Genomic DNA, 22,727 nt, shown 5'->3' with positions numbered 1-22,727 from the left:
TTCTGTAGTTGAAGGAATTCAACCTGGAGAAGGTAGCTTTTCACTTCCTCCTCCTATTGCAGCCCCAAATAACAACAAAATTTGATTTATATACCACCCTTCAGGGCAATTTAACACCCACAGAGCAGTTTACAAAGTATGTCATTATTATCCCCACAAAAAACACCCTGTGAGGTGGGTGGGACTGAGAGAGTTCTGGGAAGCTGTGACTAACCTAAGGTCACCCAGCTGGCTTCAAGTGGAGGAGTGGGGAATCAAACCCAGTTTTCCAGATTAGAGTCCCACTGCTTTTAACCACTACACCAAAATGCCTCCTGAAATCCTATTGCAGGAGCACAGCATTTGAGGCTGCAGTGAGATGATGAGAGGAGGAAGTTATGATCTGGGTGAATATGCCTACAAAACCTTTTCACTGAGTCCAAGCAATGGGCTTGTAACCTGGCATTCCCCATCTCACTGTAGCCCAATGAGCCCTCAGACTTCTGTTTCTAGGGTTAATGGACTCCCATGAACAATATAGGGCGCAATGTGAAGAGGAAAAAACCCCTCCTATCCTGTCCATGTAAACACTTATCCATTGTTGGAAACAAGCCAGATGTAACTACAAGCTATCCTTTGCTGGCAATTGTTTGAAACCACATGAGTGGAGGAACAGAACACATGAGCCAGAGGGTATTCTTGGTTCATTGACATGAGTGACAACCCATGGTTTGCTGTTATTTGTGATCCATACCTGTATATGTTCCTCTTGCCCTCTTAACAAGATGCTGCTCTACACTAGAAGTGTTTTGGGTAGGGAGAGAGAATACCGTAGTAAATGTGTGAAACTCCAGCTTTAGGGAAAAGTCACGCAGGTTCCCACTTCAGTCATTATTTAGCAACTATAACAGCATACTCCTAAAAAGATATATCCTTCTAAGCCATTTTTAGAGAGCTTCCAGTGCTCCTGGTGTATCCAATAAAGTCCAACTCCACAAATATATTTTAAAAGATAGTGACATTACTTTTCACAGTACTTTATTAGTCAGTGCTTGCAAATGTAAACAAACCTTTTTTAAAAACACATTTGTTTAAACATTTTTCTATTGGTGGTCAAAAAGCAACATTTGGATAGATGTTCCATGTATATGTGAACAAACATTTTAAAGGAAAGTGTTCAAAAGTAAAAATGAGTTTTCCATAACACCAACTATTTACATTAAACTAAACTTTTACAAAATACAGTATTCAGGTTTAAAATATACCTAAAAATTGATGCACAGAAAGGTTCTAAAATGACTTATTGCATTCTGTAGAGGTTAAACTCACAGGCTCCAAGACTTGTCAGACATTTTAATTAGCTACAGATACTCATTTTTAATGGTGTCCCAAGTCTCTTGATTCAGGAAAAAAATGTGTTTTAAGCAGACATTTAAAAACAAATATGAATTTCCTACTCTTCACTTTCTGTCTGAGCACAGTGAAATGACCTGTTTCTCACTGAGGATTAAAAAGTCTACACTTTACAACAGCCAGAATGGTCACCTAAGATATATAACAAATATGCACATAAGCCTTTGAAAGGCAAAAAGAAAACTGGATTTTTTTTCTAAAAGAGAATTTGAGGCCTCATGAAAATCAGGAGCTATGAAGACAAATCCTCCATCCATCTGCTCTAAGAGATCAGCTTTGTCAAACAGCCCCGCACCTCCGTTCATTCAGATGCACCAACTGGAATTCCTTGCAGTAGTAAAGGATGAGGTCGGCTGGGGAAAGGGGAAGGTTCATGTCCAACACCAGGCATACCTGCCTACACGCAAACACATAGACTGAACCTAGCTTCCTTCTGGACAGTCTGGACAGTGTGGCATAAGTAGATTAAGGGCTAATTATTTATATGGACACTTTCTAGCACAGCATCCTAGAGTAAATTTTTGGAATGCCAAATGAGCAGATGTTTGCCCTGTCCAGACTGGCTTTTATCACAGCAACTACCGCGATACATACAAGCAGTATGGACTGCCATCCACTGCACTTTCATGGAAACCTGTTGTTGGATCCTGTTTTTAAAACAGAAATATACATTCCAGCTAGTGAAACTATATTCCTTTCTACTTTTCCATAAACATTTTTAGAAGATGTGACAGATTCTCACATAGTATGCTTCCTATATTATTCTTTGTAAAACACGTTGATTGAAATCTGAACATTTAAAAGAAAATCAGTTTTTCCATTTATATTTCTAAAAATTACTTTTGTTACATAAAAATCCAAACACTCAAGGGCACACAGAGTGCCAAAGCAACAAACAATGGCTTCTTTTACAGGTCAAATTTTCACTTGACAAAACAAAGAGGGCAGCTTCACACGATACATTTTCTACACAGATATCACTTATGCATAGAAAATCACACATGCCCTATGCCTTCAGCTATCACAGGAGACCAAGTTCATTTATGTCTGTTTTAATGCATGTACAAAAGAAAGAAAATCTTTACATTGGGGGCTTCAAAGCACATCTAATCAGTTTCATATGACAACTGTACAGGTGTACAATTTGAACACACTCAGTGTCATAAACAGAAGTCACATCTAGGTAGAAAATTGATCATAAGCAAAGTTGTTATAGCGAAAAGCAATTCATCAGTAAGGAAGCTTATGCAGTTCAGATATCATGCTGTGAAGTCAGCTATAATTTATCCTAGATCTCCTGGTCTAAGTAAATAGTATTATTAACATGGTTAAAATCGCCTGTGTCCTCCTCCTCCCCCCCTTCCACCATAGGGATCTCCATATCCACCTCTCCCGCTATACCCTCCTCTCCCACTGTAATCACTCCTACCTTGAAAACCACCCCCTCCCCTCCAATTGCCTCCTCCTCCTCCTCTACCCCCACCCCCTCCTCCCCAGCCACCGCCTCCTCCCCTCCCTCCACCTCCTCCTCCCCAACCACCTCTTCCTCCACCCCCTCCTCTCCCACCACCATCTTGTCTCTTCTGCCAGGGAGGCATTTCAGGAGGAGGTGGCTCAATTTCTGTTGGTCTGCCTCCACGGTCTGGTACTCTGCCCATCAAGACCTGTAAACAAAATAGTTCAATAAGGTCATATTTCCCCAGCGAACATTCTTTAACAAGGGCGGAAATAAAAAATATATGATTTTTGCAGCCATCAATGCACTCCCCTAAAGTAGCAGAAGTCACACTGCCCACAAACAGCACTCAATCTGTGTTACAGATATACAAAGAAATAAAAACCGTCACACAGTTCTTTGGTAGCAGAATCATAATGGGTGTACCAGGCAGACACCGATTTGTGCATGAAGAGAAAATATGAACAGCTGTAGAGTACTTAATGTAATACAGCAGTAAGAAAATGGTGCCTTCAGCTTACAACAGAAAGGCTGTACAAGAGAGCAGGGTTCAGAAAACCTTGTTTTTTTTAACATGCAGAAACCTTATATTCTATGAGCTTATGTTTAAATTATCATACAGAAGGACACAACAGCCTTGGATCTAGAGTAATTCATTGTTTGTTTCCATGTGTTCCAAGGGCTGGAGTTTTCACTCACTATTCCAAACACCGAGTTCTCTTTCTAACAACACACTGCAGATATGACAGGCCATTTCACATATTATGTGTGACAAACCTGCCTATGCCACGGTCTCATACTGGCAAGCAAGCAATGTCGTGTGAACGAGTATCAATATTATACCCAGGCTAGGATGTATTAGAAGACTTGCTACACAACAGTGTTATAGGAAAAAATCTGTTCACATGAAAATTTTAATGGTGAATGCTAATTTTCAACTTATAGTAACTTGGTTTTCTATTTTTAAAAGTCTGCTTTCTTAAAGAGTTACGTTGTCTTGTTTCACGTGCCCTTTCAAAATCAAGTACAATGCTTTTCTGTGCCCCCCCTCCAGTTACTTTCTTCCTTTAAATTTTATATGGTTTATAAAACTAAGTTTTTCCCAGATTAAAGAGGCCAAAGTAAATACACTTTGGCCAGTTCCTGAACCAGTACTGCTATACTTCCAATTTAAACAGTTTAAAAACTGCACTGGTTTCACCTGATCCTTAAAAATCTCAAAAGAACTCTCTTCCAGTTCCAAAGGCAGCTTTCAATTAAACACAGCCATCAATCAAAGTTCTGGAGCAATGCGCCCCCTCGCCCAGTTGGTGTGAAGTTTCGGGCTTGCGGATGACACCCAGCTGTATCTGTTGTTGGACAGACGGCCTGGATCGGCCCCGGTTGTCCTGGAGCGTGCTTTTGAAGCTGTGGCTGGATGGTTGAGGCAAAGTTGGCTGAAATTAAACCCTGCGAAGACGGAAATCCTGTACTTGAGTCATGGAAACGTGGACGCGGGACCTCAGCTTCCTACATTCGATGGGGCAGTGCTTACACTAGCTCCGAGAGTTAGGAGCCTGGGAGTGATCCTGGATCCTTCCTTGATGATGGAGGATCAGGTCACTGCGGTTGCCGGGAATTCTTTTTGTTATCTTCAACAGACCAGGCAGCTTGCCCCTTATCTTTCATCCCGCGACTTGACTACAGTGGTCCAAGCAATGGTCATCTCTAGGCTGGACTACTGTAACGCACTCTATGCTGGGCTTCCCCTGAACCTGATCCAGCAGTTACAGCTAGTACAGAATGCAACAGCGCGTGTCATCACCGGGACGCCGATGCGCGCACATATAATGCAGGTATTGCGTCAGCTACACTGGTTGCCAGTGGAGTACTGAATCAGGTTCAAGGTTTTGGTACTAACCTATAAAGCTCTATGTGGACTAAGACCGGCGTATCTGCGGGACCGCCTCTCCCCATATGAACCTCAGAGGACTCTTCGCTCTAGCGATAAACATCTACTAAAGATCTCTGGCCCTAGGGAGGCTCGCCTGGCATTGACCAGGGCCAGGGCTTTTTCAGTCCTGGCCCCAGCCTGGTGGAACACTCTGTCCAATGAGACTGGCGAGATTTGTAAGACAGAGCTGTTCTGCCAGGCATATGGTTGATGCGAGGTGGTGCCCCCTAGCCGAGGGAGTACAGCATATGCCCTCCCTACTAGTGACACCTACATCTCTCATATTTCCCTGCCAAAATGCTCTGGAGATGGCTAAAAAGGTGGTTGTCTAGATTATGTGCCGCTGTGTTTATTATATATATATTTTAATCTATGTATTTAAGGTGTTTTATGGTTTTAAATTGTATAAACTGTGAAATATGATTTTAAACTTGGTTGTAATCCACCCTGAGCCTGCTGATGTGGGGAGGGCAGAATGTAGATTGAATATAAATTAAAAAAATGCTCAGCAAAAAGAACTTGTAAGGTGCAGCCTCTGAGATAATGCAGTTGTATACCTCTTTGCAGGATTTACATGTAGATGCTCCAGCTTTGCAATAATCTACCAAAATGCACAAATATCTATAGAGTGGTTTGAACTAATGCTTATAACTGATTTAAGAAGTGACCTTTGACAACAATACTATCTCACAAGATTAGTATGAGGATAAAATAAAGGGTTGGATCCAACAGAAAAGCTCATTGAAGGAGTTGAAAAAGAAGATATTTCCCCACCTCCCCCTTATACTACTAGCCTGCTATTTGTCCCAAAAATCCTCTATGAGGATTAGGAGAACCTTATAAACAAAATACAGTAAAAATTGTGCTAATCAGCAACATGGGGGAACTGGGATTGCCAGCTAACCAAACGTCCTGGTTAAAGAAATGGGAATCCACTGCCTGCTCCTCCATAACCTGAAATCAGGTGGAGGAACAGGCAGTGTGCTGGCTCTTAACATTCCCCCCCTTCCCATTGCAATAATTGATCGGCGGTATGGGTGGGGGAGGCACATACTGGCCATGTTCAGAACGCACTTCCCTCCTGTACTGCCCAAACACTTCAACTCTTTCTGTGAGCTTTCCCCTAGATCTAACCCATAAATGTCAAGTTTTATGTAATTTGTGAACACTGGCATAAGTTAATAATAGACCAGCTAAAGAAAACAAATAGAACTGTTGCTGCAGAAGAGAAAAGAAAAAAACATACTCTATTGATGGCACAAATTGTCTTTTCCCGTGTAATCCCACTGCTTGTTCTTGTGATCTTTGATAAGTCTTCTCGAGCAGCCAGAAGATGGGCTAATGATATAGTTGATTTAGGAGTGAGTCCATAACGCTTGGGCTGATAAATCCTTGCAATATCATCTGTTTTCACCTAAAAAAGAAGTATTTCCACAAATATGAAGTATATCTAACATACACACAAAAGGAAGGGACTTGATACATAGAATCATAGGGTTTGAAGGGATCTCCAGGGACATCTAGTCCAACCCCCTTCACAACACAGGAAATTCACAATTACCTCCCCCCCCCCCCCCACACACACATACCCAGTTGTCAGGCCTGGCTAGGGGATTTTCTCAGACTCTCCACTTCATCCAACACAGTGGTATGAGTTAAAAGGGTCTTTATTCAGATAAAACTCCCTAGAAGTACACTGATACATAGAGATTGCCCAGAATTCTGAAGTACAGTTTTCCCCGAGAAGTTATACTCCAGTTCCCCTTCCCCAGTCCAAACAAGTCAGTTGAAGTCAGCAAAAGTCCTGCAAAAGATGCCCAGCCAAAGTTCCCATGCCTGGTTCCCACACACTACCAGCTGCACTGATAAGGTCTCTTAGCAAAGCATAGGCATAGTGAAGGAAGCTACACTACAGGAAGAAAGCGCCCCCCCCCCCACGAAGACATACATTTACAGTGATGGCAGGCAGGTAGGCTGGCTTGCTTGCCTAATACCAGCGACCCCTGCTCCATGCCCAGAAGATGGCAAAATACCATCAGGATCCCTAGCCGAACTGGCCTAGGGAAAATTGCTACCTGACCACAAGGTGGTGATTGGCATTACCCTGGGCATGTAAGAAGGGGCCTCAAGAACTAAGCATTGATGTAACCCATTCTGCCCTTCCCCTCATGATCTGCCTAGGTTCACAGAATCTGCATTGTTGTCAGATGGCCATCTAGCCTCTGCTTAAACACCTCCAAAGAAGGAGAGTCCACCACCTCCTAAGGAAGCCTATTTCACCGAGGGACTGCTCTGTCAGGAAGTTCTTCCTAATGTTTAGCCAAAAACTTTTTTGATTTAATTTCAACACATTGGTTCTGGTCCGATCTTCTGGGGCAACAGAAAACAACTTCATGCCATCCTCCGTATGACAGCCTTTCAAGTACTTGAAGATGGTTATCATATCACCTCTCAGCTGTCTCCTTTCCAGGCTAAACATACCAAGCTCCTTCAACCTTTCCTCATAGGATTTGGTCTCCAACTATATTGTTTATGATCTGTCTAATGTGTGCCCAGTTGCCATTTTGCAGTTAAGGGTACTAGAGACAAATGAATGACGCCAAAAATTGATGTCACAGAATGGGTTGGCTGGGGTTCATCAGTAAAGTGAATCATGCACACACACTAAGCTTTCAGGTTTTTACTGTAGAACCAACTCCAAAAAAGCCATATCTGCATACATGGTTATGGGCTGCATTAGAATATACCTTCACTACATGAGAAAAAGTACTTAGGTTTAAATTCAATTGATTGTATTTTATGATTCTTTTCTGCTAATACCAGAATTTCCTGTGACACAAAAATACTGTTGTCAACACAGTGTTAGCAGTATGAAGCCATAGATACTGCCCAATCTCTTACAGACTGCCAGGAGGAAATAATGGTGTCAGTGAATATAGAATTACCACATACAAAGCTGCTGAGCAGAACTTTAGTTGTACTTCTGCAAAATAAAACTGTTCAGGAATCGCAGGAAACTCTACTACAAGAAATAGTAGCATATTTACCTTTGCTCTATCTGACCACCCAAAAGACTGTACAGTTACATCTAAGCGCTTCATTAACATACGACGGCGACATTCATATTCAGTGCAAAGGGCATCATTGATCTTTTCCAACCTTTCCTATAGTATTAGAGCAAAAACAATGCAATAATGTTATGAAATGCAGAAATCAATTAAATATATAGACCGTGTGCTTTTAACTAGCAATTCCAGGACCATTTTACCTACAGAAGGTAAAAGGCTATCTGTACTCAAACTGATTTGAAACTGTGTAAAACTTTGATCTTAAAGCAGGGAAAGGATAGCAATTTAGTAATAGCACACATTTAGCCCCCTAAACGTAAATCAGTAAGCAAAGATTTTTACCATTTGATCTGGATTCAAAGGAGTTTTGAGCAGAGGTTTACCCACACATCTATTTGGAATTTTTGATAAAACATCCTTAACCTTGAAAAAGAAACAGACATGCTTTAACATAAACCCACCAACGTTATTTTATGATAATCTCGTTCATTTCTAAATAGCTATACTTACTATGAAAGAACTTTCAAAAACACATTAACTGTCTTTTTTTATTCTCACTGATTGACATATAACATTCTATGGCAAGTAAGCCAAGACTAAGCTGTAAAGCTTAAATATGGGATCTATGTTTACTGTTATATGTATGTGATAGATATTTTATGTAAGATGGTCAAATGTAAAAAATGCACACTATACCTTTGATTCTGCATTGCTTAACAAGACTGGAATAGCAGATGACTTTGGAAGATCCAATGCATCACAGATCATTTGGAGTTCTTGATGGATTTCATTATTCTTTGCCAAATGAGATCCTGTACGCTGTTTGAAATGCAAGACTTGCAAAGCTTGAAGTTCTGTACTCAAAAATACTAGAAAAGGGTTGGGGATGGGGGAGCATCAGGAAATAAGGCAAAACAGCAATCTTAGAAAAAATTGAGAGAGTGGTGCTTGTGTTTTAGTAAATAAACAAGCAAACCTAATGCTGCAGCTGGACTGGGTGGGATACAACACTGAAATCTGATTTAAAAGAACCTAAGAAAATGCAAGGGCAATGCATTGTGTTATAACTATTAACACTGTTCTTAAATGATAATGAACTTCCTATGAAAAAATATTTTTGATATAGCATCCTTTGTTTAAAATCAGAATTGATAATTATAGTGGACCCTTCCTAAGAAATCCACATTCAGAATCATCCACCTTTTCTTCCAAGCCCATTAAAGAAAACAACCCTTTGGTTAGTTTCCACGAACACATGCCATTGTGTAAGTCTGTATGCAGGTACATGATCATGGAAAGAAAGATCAGCCTGACCCAGGCTGGGCACATGGCTGTTCTCTTGCCAGTAACAGCAGCTACAGTTTCCAAGCACAGTCCAGTTCATGTTAACTTTAATCTCGACATGTACTTGTAAGTGGAAATGGGGAATTTAGCAATGGGAAGCGGACTGATGATTTTCTGACATGGCAGAGACATCTATAATGCAGTCCTAAGCAGAGTGAGACCCTTTTAAGTCCACTGATGTCAAGGGGTAGCCATGTTAGTCTGTCTGTAGCAGTAGAAAAGAGCAAGAGTCTTGTACTACCCTATAAGACTAACAAAATTTGGTAGGGTATGAGCTTTTGTGAGTCTGGTATCATGGGTATCTGAAGAAGTGAGCTGTGACTCATGAAAGTTCATACCCTACCACAAGTTTGTTAGTCGTATAAGTACTATGGGACTCTTGCTCTTTTTTGACGTCAAGGGTGTAATTCTGCTTAGGATTGTACTGTCGGGAGCAGAATTCTCTGTGCCCCAGGCTCCCATATGCAAGGGTTAGGTATGCCCCATCTTTTATTCTGCAGCAAAACATAAAATTAGATACCAGGAAAAGTAAACCCCCCCCCTGCAAGTCTGGTGTTGTAAATAAAATACTCTGTTAACTTACATAGGACTTTAAGACAATCTTCTTTTTTCTTCAACCGGTCTTTAATTTCTCCAGATACAAGCGTGGAATAAGGACAGGCCAGTTCTTTTAAAAACCCACTCATCTCCAGCTGTAAACTTTCAACATCTTTGGCATCTTTAAAAAGAACAAAGAGTGGGAAATCAGTTTGGCTTTGGTTTAGACGCTAACTCTAAAAATGGGTTCTGCAGTTGGTTCAGCCACTTTGAACTTAACTGGAATGTTTAGTTTTGAACAGGGTCAGAAGCAGGTTTGACTTTAATCTTATGAAATTTATTATTGCAATGTAATTTCTGTGAATGAATGCAGTAGTATTTATCTTAAGGAAAAAAATCCATTTTAAACAGTCTATTAATAGGCAATTGTACCACATTTTCCAGAACTTGATCAGCTACATTTGTCTACACATAGAACATCTCTGTTCCCAACTATTCTTTCTACATTGACTTGGGAAACGGAAAACATAATTTTAACAAACTTCAGCTAATTTCTCCCTCTGTCTAGGCAATAAAGAATGACACTAGTCTGTGTAATATACAGTTTCCACACAGTGGACTGAAGAGCTGGGGAAACCGAATTCTTCCAGTACCTTTGTCTTTTTAAGTAGAATGGTTGCTCCTAATAGGGAATCTTCAACTGACTGTGCACCCTTTTTCCTGGAGAAAAATTACCCTATATCTGCCTTGGAAAAGACAAAGAGTTGCTCTGCCTTTAACCAGAGTTCCCATCAACCACTGTTGCTAATCCAACTTCTCTTGACAGCTGTTTTTCAAACTGTTTACATAGAGGAATGCTGTGGACATATTGTCGAAGGCTTTCACGGCCGGAGAACGATGGTTGTTGTGGGTTTTCCGGGCTGTATTGCCGTGGTCTTGGCATTGTAGTTCCTGACGTTTCGCCAGCAGCTGTGGCTGGCATCTTCAGAGGTGTAGCACCAAAAGACAGAGATCTACGTCAGGAACTACAATGCCAAGACCACGGCAATACAGCCCGGAAATCCCACAACAACCGCTGTGGACATAGTTTACCTTAATTTTCAGTAAGGCTTTTGACATGATATTCTGGTTGACAAGTCGGTAACATGGTTTGGATCCTATTACTGTTAAATTGATTTGTAACTGGTTGATAGATTGTACCCAAAAAGTGCTTGTAAATGGTTCCTCATCTTCTTGGAGAGGAGTGTCAAGTGGAGTGCTTCAGGGATCTGTCCTGGGCCCTATGCTGTTCAACATCTTTATAAATGACTTGGATGAAGGAATAGAAGGGATGCTCATTAAATTTGTAGATAATACTAAATTGGGAGGGCTTGCAAACAGAGTAGAAGACAAAAGTAAGATTTAAGGAGATCTTAACAGGCTGGAAAACTGGGCTAGAACTACAAAATGAATTTCAACAGAGATAAATGTAAAGTTCTGCATTTAGGTAAGAAAAAACAAAGGCACACTTATAGGATGGGGGAGACTTGTCTTAGCAGTAGTATATGTGAAAAGGATCTAGGGATCTTAGTAGATCATTCACTGAACACGAATAAGCAATATGATGCTGCAGCTAAAAAAGCAAATACAATTTGAGGCCGAATTAACAGAAGTAGTGTCCAGATCATGGGAGGTGATGGTATCGTTTTATTATGCTCTGGCTCATTTGGAGTACTGTGTAGTTTTGGGTATCACAGTTTAAGAAGGATGTTAACAAGCTGGAATGTGTCCAAAGGAAGACAATGAAGATGGTGAGGGGTCCGGAAATCATATCTTATGAGGAAAGACTGAAGGAGTTGGGTATGTTTAGCCTGGAGAGGAAGTGACTGAGAGGTGATATGATAGCTCCAAGTATTTGAAGGGCTGTCACATAGAGGATGGAGCAGAGTTATCTTCTGTTGCCCCAGCAGGATGGACCAGAACCAATGGGTTAAAATTAAGAGTTTCCAGCTAAACATTAGGAAGAACTTCCTGACAAAGATGTTCAATGGAATAGGCTTCCTCAGGAGGTGGCGGGCTCTCCTTCTTTAGAGGCTTTTAAGCAGAGACTAGATGACCATCCACCAGAAATGCTCATTCTATGACCCAATATGAATTCAGGCAGATTTTAAGAGGAAGAGCATAAAGGGATGAGCTAGTGCTTGGCTCTTGTGGCCCTTTCTTATATGCCCAAGGTAATGCTGATGGCTACTTTGGAATCAGGAAGGATTTTCCTCCAGGCCAGATTGGCCAGGGGTTCCTGGCAGTTTTTTTCCTTCCTCTGGAAGTGAAGAGCAGGGATCACTGAGGGAGGTGGGGGAGGGAGCTAGCTGTGAATTTCCTGTATTGTGCAGGAGGATGGACTAGATGACCCTTGGGATAACTTCCAGCTCTGTTTCTATGTTTATTCTCCTGCTATTTACCAACTACAGGAAACCTCTCAGAATGGCTATCCAAGGTTTGATTAAGTTGTCTCCAATAAGAAGATGATATCCAGTTTCATCCAAGTCAGGTCAGACCGTAGATTGGATGTAGCCAATCAAGAGTTAAGAAGTTAGCCAGTTCTAGATGAGGTTACACTAACATAAATGAGCAGGTTCACAGTGTAGGGATTGGTAAGACCCAGGCTTGCAGATGGAGGCTTAGGTCTCCTCTGTGGTATGCTGTACATCTTACCAAGATTGGCTGGTATACCAGCTCTTCTTGAAAGTCAGGGTTTAGCCACGGTTATCCATGCCAAATCTTACCACATTAGGCTTAAAATACTGTAAAGCAGTCTATGTGGGACTGCTTTTGAAGACAATTCAGAAATTTCAGTAGTGTAGAATACAGGGGCCAGATTGTAATTTAACACCAACCAGCAGAGTTCATAGTTTACTGTCCTACAACTATTGCACTGGTTTTCTATTTGTTTTTGGACCACAGTTCAAAATGCTGGTTGTTACTTCAAAGACACAGTGGCTTGGGACGAGGTTAACTAAGAGATTGCCTACTCAAGTATAAATCTGCCTGGCAACTGAGATCAGCTTTGGAGATGCTGCTCCAACTCTTCCATTATCCGAGGCAAGATAGCAGTGATACGAAAGGTCATGGTGCTCAGTTAACGGTGCAGCAGTTATGGAATGGTGAGTATTGAGTGCAGGGTGAAATACCTGCTCTTCCAGGCATTTTGTTCAGTGCAATTTTTGGTAGTCTCTTCTCTGTACAGGTACTTTTGTTGGCTTATAAAAGATCTTTCTTAAAAAACTGCACATGCTGCTTTTATTTCTTTTATCTGTTGGTTTTAAATATTACCATTACATTATAATTTACTATTGTTAATTTTATTATATTCTTCCAGTTCACTTGCAGTTTAAAGTCTTGGGTTTTTAGTACTTTAATGACATCTTTGTGGCTTATGTTCTAACTGAATTTGTAAACTGCCTCAATTTGCAGAATTTGCAGAATGTAAACAATTAAAACATAATAAATACAAACAGGAGATCTTTCAGCTTATTTTTTGCATTGAAACTGATAACTGGATACAGCTTCAGAAACTCCACAGTAGAGGGGATTGCTTTTGTAGAAAAGGTAAGAGACAAGGTAACTAAACACAATTACCAAGTATATCACAAAGCATACCTCCAATCTACAAGACAATGGCACTACATTGGTTCAATCTTAGATTGCCTTACAATAAAAGGGCCAAAAATCATCCAAAGCCCAGCAATTAACACCCTCCTCATAAAGGATTCCATCTGAGAAAAAAATGGAAATGCAGAAATTTGGGAAAAACTGTGTCTAGATTCTTAGCAACAGTGAACATGCAACTTATGCCAATAACAGAGAAAAACCCTATAAAACCCTCCATAGCACTATACACAAGGTAATATATATATAGCACACTAAAATATTAAAAAATGAATAAGACAATCCCTCAAAGCAAACAACCAGCAATAAACACAGCAGCAGTTAAAAACAACAGCAGCAATTGAAAGCACAGCACTAGATCAAAAAACTCTAAAATGATCAAGGGCTTTGAGTACTATGAAGAATGGTGTCAATTTGGAGGCTTTTTTGTTTAGAACGAAAATGTGTTTAAGGTGAAGATATGTGATTTAAATTATGACTGATTGGAAAGAGCAGCCAGATGTTGTCTTCCTCTCACAGTGCCAGCGCTTAAGGAGACATATAATGAAGTTGATAGCCGACAGCTTCAGAAGAAAGAGACATAATTCACTTACGGGCCCTCAAGTTATATTCTAGAGCAAAAATTCAGAGAGAATAAGTCTTATTAAAGGTTATCAGCCATGACTGCTAAATGTTCAAGGCACTATTTCTCTGAATACAAATGCTAGGAACAAATCAGCAGGGAACAGTGGTAGCAATCACCACCATACTTTGAGGTTTTGGACCTGATAATTTTTGATCTTATCCAGAAAGGCAATTCGTACATTTCACTTTCACAGGGTTCCAAATGAGGCATAATGGTAAGCCTGCAGCTGCTTACAAAAACAGCTGCCATAAGTCCATGTCTCCTGGACTGAATGATGTAGTGTGGTGGCATGGAAATGATGACACAACTTAGGGAAGTACCCTTAGATGTTAAGGAGTTTGGGGGGGGGGGAAGGAAACGAAATGTTTAATTGTGGGTTTTGTGGCGGATGCACATTTAACAATGTGTAGTTTGGTTGTGAGATTAGGATCATTGATAAAAATTCAGACGGGGACCAAAATGTTCTTGAGGGCTTTGACCAAGTGTACACACTCTGAAGAGTAGCTCAAGGTCATCACGTGAACAAGCCTGAGTGAAAAACTGAGTGCATTCTTTGAATACTAATCATTATTCCATTATATTAACTTTTCCTTCAGCCTCCAGAAAGGTAAGCAGTTGCAGTTGGGAACACAGTCTTTTTCAGCTGCCTCTCTAGTGATTAGAAGAGACAGAGGCCTTTCTGACTTTGTTATAGAGATATGGGGAGGAAATTCTAACATTTTCAGTGTTTAATTTCCAAAGGTTTATTGTTTCACAACATTATTGATAATGAACGGATGCCATTCCCAATACAATATTAGGCAAACGTAGCAGTTCCAAAGATATAATTAACATCTTTCATGATTATAGCTAGAAATTGCGTGAGAGACAACATGTACATTTTGATTGGTAAAAAAACCACAAACACATACAACACACACAAAAAAACACAAACACAAACAGCATTTCCAGAGGCAGAAGGATTTATTACAATTCAAGTCTATTAACCTTGTTAGCTACCTTCAGTCCCTGGAGAAAGGTGATACAAATATTTAGTTCCAATTCCAGTTGACGCCCCAAAACTATTTTTTGGATTTAGTTTGACTGTCTACATCCAGGTGACGAAACTACAAAGAGGCAGCTTTTTCCCTTAACAAACATCAAAGCTGCAAAGTTCCCCTCTCTACTATTCAGTGCAATTTCCTTATTTCTAAACTGGAAATAGAAGCTGAATTTCCAGTTATGACTGAGATAAACACTACACACCATCATTTATTCCATTAAACTACACAGAATTACCAGCTGTTGATGAGAGGCTCTCTTCCAGACCACACAACGGTTGTATTTGGGAACTTAACCAAATGCAAAGCTCGCAGAAGTCTTCTGAAGCCAGACCACTTTCTGCTGCTTTGTTAAGGGCATCTTCATCTAAAAGAGGACCTTTGTACCTAAGGGAGAGAAAGCAAAACAAAACAACAATAACAAAAAAACAACCTGTCATCTCTTCAGTAATGGCATCAGTTTTCAAAGCAAAAGAAAGTCTGGTTGGTAATTGTATCATTCATAAATATCTACGGGTCAAAAACAAGGCTGCATTGATACTAGATATCTGTGCATGAATTAAATGAATGCAACTTTTAAATAACTCAAGTTGTTTATCTATTTTTCAATGTTTAATATAAACAGAACTTCAATACGGATATGTTTGGTGACAATAAACCTGCACAATATGTAGAGAAGCAACATCTAATTTAAAATTGTGTCTGAATATAATTTTGCTTATTACAAATACTTTCTAATAAACTTCCGTATTATGTTATGCCAATTGCTTATTTAATATACTGATTATTAGACTCCAAATAAATTAAATCAGGCTTATTAACACCTATGGTAAACTTGACTTTAACTGGTGCAAAATATAGATTCGCTTTGCCAGGTTATTATAATTTTGAGATACTAGGCAGAAATAATTCTAAATGCTTCTTATAGGCACATCAAATTTTAAACCTTACATTTTTATATGTATGCTTAAGAATATAAAGGGCTCAGAAGGGTGTATAATTCTGCTCATTGCATTATAAGATATTTTACTGTATATACACAAATGTAAGAGTAGGTTCCCTCCCCCCAAGTATGCCATCAAAAAAAAAGGGGGGTCATCTTACATGCGCATACAAGTCACAGTTATGTCCAGTAGTAATTTGTGCGTGTAGCATATTTTGGGGTAGTGTCTTACATTAAAGATTATCTTCCTTTTGAGTAAGTGTGCAACTGAAAATGGAAAGTGTATGACACACGTGTGTTTACAAACACACACATCATACAAGTACACTGATCAGGGAGGTGCAGCTCCCTGTTGCGTGTGACACTTTTGCTCGTTTCTTGTGGGAAATGGGCACTATGTGGTTGGCTTTCCTGCACATTCTCAAGGAGGGAGCAGGTCTGCACATGAACTTACTTCTTCTATTGAAATGAATGGAAGAACTTCATGTGCCCATGGAAGTTCTAATAGCTGGGGGCAGGATCAGTACTGAATTGGGATGACCAGTACAAAAAGCAGAAAGTACAGAAATTCAGCAAGTCAGTTCCCACCTACATTGGAATGAAATATGTTCCTTATCCAGACTATCGTATTGAGTATTAAAACGGCAGTGCTTTCACATTGGCTAATTTTCTTGATGGGGCCAATAAAACTAATTGACACATGGCATATCACGAATTGTCTTACCCATGAATGTTTGTGGGAACATAAGCAATTCACGTGTTAATTTGATTCCATGCCATTGCTGCAATGACAACAGACTTTTTGGGATAGCCATGGCTGCAGAAATTATAACTATCACATATAACTGGGTACACGTTAATGTCTACTCATATGCTACTTCCTCTACGTGAACGTAGGTAAGCAAAAGCCTAAAAAAAAAATAATTTGTCAGATTAACGGAGGAAAAAACATCAACTATAAAAGAAGTGTTTGCTGGGCCTCGTCTAGACATTGCCTTCTAGCATTAGTATTTAGAGGTTAATTGCCTCTGGATGTGGAAGTTTCTTTTAGACATCGTTATTAGTGGCCACTGATGGGATGGATCTACCCTCTGTGAATCTGTCTAGTGCCCTTGTAAAGCCATGGGGGCTCGTGGCCATCACTACATTCACTAGCAGAGAATCCCACAGTTTACAGTCAATCCTAAAGTTACACACTTTCAAGTCCACTGAAGTCAGTGAGCTTAGCAGACTGTAACTCTGCTTAAGATGTCACTGTTAATCACTAACTGAGTCCACCCTGAATACTGCCCCTCAATTAGACTGAGTGTCCCCAAATTCTAGATTATGGGAGATAAAAGCCTCTCCCTCTCCACTCCATGCATACTTTCATAAACTTCTATCATGACATTAAGGTTGGACATGCACTTGAACAAAGACATTACCTAACAGCCAGTACCCACTGGGGAAAGATCCTTACAAGAAAAGCCCAGAGTATCTCAGGCTTTTCAGTTTAAAGAAAAGACAACTGTGGGGTGGGGGGACATGAAAAAGGTTTATAAAATTATCTTTAACTTGTAAAATTCTCTGTTACTGGATATAGTGATTGTACTAGTTCAGCTGGTTTTAAAAGAGAATTAGACAAACTTATGGATTCTAGGTCTAGCAACAGCTATTAGTCACAATGTGTAAATGGAACCTCCATGTTCAAACACAGTAACCCTCTGAATATCAGTACTGGTGGGCAACAATTGGGAAAGCTTTGACCTCTGTCTCCTACTTTTAGGCATTCTGGTGCCATCTGACTGGCCACTGGATCAAATGGACCATTAGTCTGATCCAGCCTGGCTGCTGTTATATTCATCCAGTGTTAAGAAAAATTAACATTCATTTGTCTTGGGCATTTCTCACAGAAGAAGGCATGGCACTTAAGGGCAAGTCCATAGGACAGACCGATTCACTATGAATAGACAGCAACCTCGCAAAAGTAAACTGAGAGCCTCTCTACATGAAACACCTCGTTGCATGTTCGTCAAGTGTAGGGAGATGCAATATTAGGCAGGAAGCATAGTTTAAAAAGACAGACCTGGCAGAGATCGCTCCTTAGAGGGTTTGTTAATTTCATCTTTGTCTCCCTGAAGGCTCTGTCAAGTTCACTTCTCCAGTCTAAAACTGTGCAGGAAGGCAACCAGAGGGCAGTGAGGAATGTCAATGGGCTCCAGCTATCTTCCAGAGCCAGGCTTGGACCTGGGCTGAAGTTTCCCTTCTGGCATTTCACAGCTCCAGTGTATAGCAAAGCCTTTACCCTGCTGCCAGCTCTGTCTTTTTAAACTACCCTTCCCTGCTAACATTGCATCTCCCCAAAAGTGTCCTTCAAGTGTTAGATGTCTCCTGTAGAGAGACTCTGAGAGTCTCTCTACACTAGACATCTTACACTGTACGCTCAAGTGTAGGGAGACACAATGTTAGCCGGGAAGAGTAGTTTAAAGACACAGAGCCACTGGAGATGCTCCTCAGAGGGTTTGTTAATTTCATCTTCACCTCTGTGTAGGGGAGGTGAAATTGACAGAACCTTCAGGGAGGTGAAGATTAAATTAACAAAGCCTCTGAGGAGTGCTCTCCAGCAGCTCTGTCTCTTTAAACTACCCTCCTGTAGAGGTGAAATTGACAGAGCCTTGGTTCTGTCTTTTTTCAACTACCCTTCCTGCTAACATTACCTCTCCCTATACTTCAGCGTCCCATGTAAGATGTCTCCTGTAGAGAGACTCTGAGAGATCAACTACTCAAGGAAGAGAGGTGATAGATTATTAGCATATATTTGAGGAAATTCTCTAAGAGGAGGAACAGCCAGTTCAGTGAAAAATCAGATTCTGCACTCATTTAGGTAGACACAGCATATAAAAACATTATCAACTATTTAATTACTGGCTTTCATTCTTTGCCTTAATTTTAAAAAACTGAATCTGAACGGCCAACTTGAGGAATTCCACTCCCAATTTCTGATGAAGAGAATCTGGGGTTGTAGGATTTTCGCCTACTGGCCTACATCTAACACTGAGATCTTATGCACTCTTCCCTCAAAGTAAGCCCCACTGAATACAGACTGACTTTTGAGTAAACGTGTATAAGATTACACAACCTGCACATCAACATACATGAGGGCCAAAAGAGGACAAAAAGCCACTTCAGGATTTCCCAGGAAAAGGGGGGAGGGGGGTTGATGCCGAGAAAGGAAGGGAACAAGGGAAAGAGCGCAGAGGCGCTGACCAGGCGGGCTTGGCGGCCAAGGTTTGAGAAAGGGGGCTGGCTATGCCCGCCTTTCTGGGTAGCCCAGGCGGCGTCTTTCTGCGAACCGCGGCGAACGTGCATCACAAGCAGCATTCCTTCCCCCAGCCCTCGCCCACCGCCCACCAGAGAGCCTCTTCGTCCGCCGCCGCAGCTCGCTCTCTCCCAGCTCACCCCAAAGCTTCCAGCACGTCCAGAATATCACACTCCATTTTCAGATCCTGCGCCAGCTCCTTCATTGCCGCTCCTGCAGCGGCCTCAGGCCCGCCCCTAACGCAGTAATCCGGTGCCCCATTCAAACAGGCCCCGCCGCCCCCTGCTGCCCGGCCGTTTGGTTCCTCTCTCCTATCACCGGGTCCCCCTGCCTGCTTGTCAGAGTTCCTGCTCGTGTTAAGGCTCTTTCCTGTTCGTTCATGTTGTTACACGTTGCCTCGAAATAAAATGGCTCCATACGCCATAGCAAGAACGCACCGAGAAGAGAAAACGGGTCCATGAGGGCGAATGAACGAATAGCCATGGAAAGCGTCGGTGATTTGCTTCGCTTCCCATATCAATTCAAGCCGCTCGCACCGCCCCGAATCATACCTACCTCGAAGGCGTGGCGAAATTGACTAGAGAAACTGACTAGACCAACTGAAAAGCAGTTTCTGGTCTGGTTAATTCCATGCTAAATTAAAAGACCGTATGTACGAATGTCTGTGAATATGCGAGTAAGTCTCTTCGATATTTTCACATGCCAAAAATAAAAATACTAAACAAAAGGTTACTTCCATGTAAATTTACCAATATATCCCCACACTACCACCAGATGAAAAGTGCACGTGCATACAGCAACCGTACAGGTCATATTTTTTTCAAGTGGACCTGCAGTAGAAGTGCAAGATTCAAGTCCAGTAGCACCTTAAAGACTGGAGAGTGTAGACTAGTTTTGGCTTTCCAAGGTACAGCCTGAGCCCCTGCAAATCAACTGCGATTGGAGATCATGTAGAGCTCTGTGTACAAGAAGCTAGTTTGAAAGAACTGGAGTGAGACGGTTAGCTCCATTTTCTTTGTTCCTAATTGTATGTGATTTTTCTGTTCCCATACGACTAAATTACATGACGATATCGGCTTGGCTAGATACCAATTTAGCAACATAATCCGAACCACTCTTAAAAACAAACAGAAAAGAAAATGTATTGGACAACGTATTGGAGAGCAGTTTCAGGTATCCGAAGATATTTCGAAAACTTTTACCCTGAAAATCGAGTTGGTCTTTAAGATGCTATTGAACCTGATTTTGTTCTTCAACTACAGACCAACATGGCTACCTACCTAAATCTATTTTAGACAGAGTATGACTCTTCGCTCCCTTCTTACAAAGGACAATTCCTCCTTTAAATACCACAGAGTATATAAAGTACCATTTCCTACCCATAGAAAATTACTAGCCCCTTCTCTAGAAGATTCCTGTGAGTACATTGCCTGGCTGTGGGGGCCACCTACGTTAACATACAAATTGTTCCACTCCTATCCAGGGAAGCTGTACATTAGCTAGAAAATCATTATCTACTTGAGTTCTTTGAAGCTGGTTTTCTGTTAACCTCAGAGTGTTGTGGTGGTAGAGAGTGCCATCAAGTCATAGATCCAGAGGAGTTAGCCATGATAGTCTGTAGTAGCAAAATAGTAGAGTCCAGTAGCACCTTTAAGACTAACCAACTTTACTGTAGCATAAGCTTTCGAGAACCACAGTCTCTTTACTATCAAGTCATAACTAACTTATGGGGACCCCTGGTGGGGTTTTCAGGGCAAGAGACTAACAAAGGTGGTTTGCCATTGCCTGCCTCTGCAGCCGTGGTCTTTGTTGGAGGTCTCCCATCCAATTACTAACCAAGGCCAACCCTTCTTAGTTTCTGAGATCTGATGACATCAGGCTTACCTGGGCTATCCAGGTCAGGGCAACCTCAAGAGTATTAGGAGAGGGAAAATTAAACGTGTACCTTTCAAAATTATTTTTTAACTCAGCTGTGGTGTGAGTCAGTTCACCACAGGGATATGTTCACTCCTTCCCATGGCCAAAGGTATAAAGGAAAATATGAAAGTATCTGAAAATGCAATCCTGAACAGTGTTACACCCTTTTAAGTCCATTGACTGGAGTGGATTTTGAAGGTTTTAACTCTGTTTGGGATTGCACAGCATGTGTCAGTGATGTGTTAGAGTACATTAGCTCTGCAGGCTGTAACATTCAATATCTTTGTTGGTAGATTGTATAGCAGATTAAGCTGATACAGGAAACTGTCACAAATTTGATGAGGAAGTATCACCATACTATCAGTTTGTGTTTACAGCCCTTGGAATGCAGAAGAAGGTTGTCTTTCCATGCAACAAAGTAATCACCCAAATGGATGTACTGTTTCTCTTTGTCTTTATGGCATTCTGCATTTTGTAATCCTTTGATGATGCATGGGTATCATTTCTTCATGCTGAGAAAGATGAGGAGAATGACTCTATTAAATCTGAACAAACATCTAGAGAAAATATGGAATCAGCTCAATATAGGAATACCACTGAAGACTTATCACTGGCTTTGTGTTTCTGTATAAAAAAATGTCTACATTAAGAAACATTTAGCACAAAAATAAAATAAAACCTCTGTTTATTAGCAGGAAATTACTAGCCACAGGAGGGCATCATAGCTTTAGCACTAAAGGGAAAAAAAGGAAAGCTTCATCAAACACTATAAAGTTTTCTGTTAATGTAACACAGGTTTTTGTGGACTGGTTTAAATTTAATGCAGTAGCTTAAAGTTTTGGAAAGCACACTGTGTTTTATCAGTGGTTTAAAATGTATTTAGATTAAATCTGCTGTTAAACTGAGTTAGATGAACAGAGAGACTTTCACTGTATATAACTGGGTGAAACCTCTGCCATCCTAAAGCCCAGATGCCAACATATCTCTGAGTTATGCCAGTGTAGGGCTGTCTTCAGCAGTTTGAAGACTGGCCTTACAATTGCACTTTCAGAAAACAAGAAGTAGAGACCCTCAAGGACTATTGGGTACATCTTATTCTCCCCCACCAGGTCCCCTTTCCCTTCCCTGCTCACCATAGCCCCTCTCCTTTTCCTGCTTCCTTCTCTCCTTCCCACCCACCTTTGTCTGCTGCCCTGTCTTCATCCTCCCTCCCCCACACCCAGCAGCCTCTCTGGCCGAATTGTGTGGTGCTGGCTGAACCAAGCCCAATTGAATGGTGGGGAAACCACAAGGACTTGCATGGGGGGATATTTTACTTCCCCTTGTATCTTCTTCCCCACACTCTTTCACTCCTCCTAGGAACCTCCATATGCTCATTTTCCTTTTGTCCTTTTCTCTTTCAAACTCACTTCAAACTCCACATATATTTCTTAATTTACTTCACTTATATATTGCTTTTCTCTACAATGGCGACCCAAAGCAGCTTACATCATTCTCCATTATTCTCACAACAACCCTGAGATATA

At 40.9% G+C, this 22,727-nt stretch overlaps 1 protein-coding gene across 1 annotated transcript; it reads right to left on the bottom strand.

The window, feature by feature from the left end:
• Positions 1-1,000: 1,000 nt before the first annotated feature.
• On the bottom strand, positions 1,001-19,508 carry FAM98B (family with sequence similarity 98 member B). Its single transcript, XM_054972982.1, has 8 exons — positions 19,425-19,508; positions 15,282-15,430; positions 9,777-9,911; positions 8,546-8,718; positions 8,192-8,272; positions 7,829-7,945; positions 6,028-6,195; positions 1,001-3,056 (listed from the first exon to the last, which is right to left on the bottom strand). Exons 1-8 carry the CDS (start codon positions 19,487-19,489, stop codon positions 2,721-2,723), a joined length of 1,224 nt encoding a protein of 407 aa, XP_054828957.1. The 5' UTR covers positions 19,490-19,508; the 3' UTR covers positions 1,001-2,720.
• Positions 19,509-22,727: the final 3,219 nt, after the last annotated feature.

The sequence above is a fragment of the Eublepharis macularius genome, chromosome 2 (genome assembly GCF_028583425.1).
Source record: "Eublepharis macularius isolate TG4126 chromosome 2, MPM_Emac_v1.0, whole genome shotgun sequence".
Lineage (NCBI taxonomy): Eukaryota > Metazoa > Chordata > Lepidosauria > Squamata > Eublepharidae > Eublepharis > Eublepharis macularius.
This window is presented reverse-complemented; position numbering and strand designations above follow the sequence as displayed.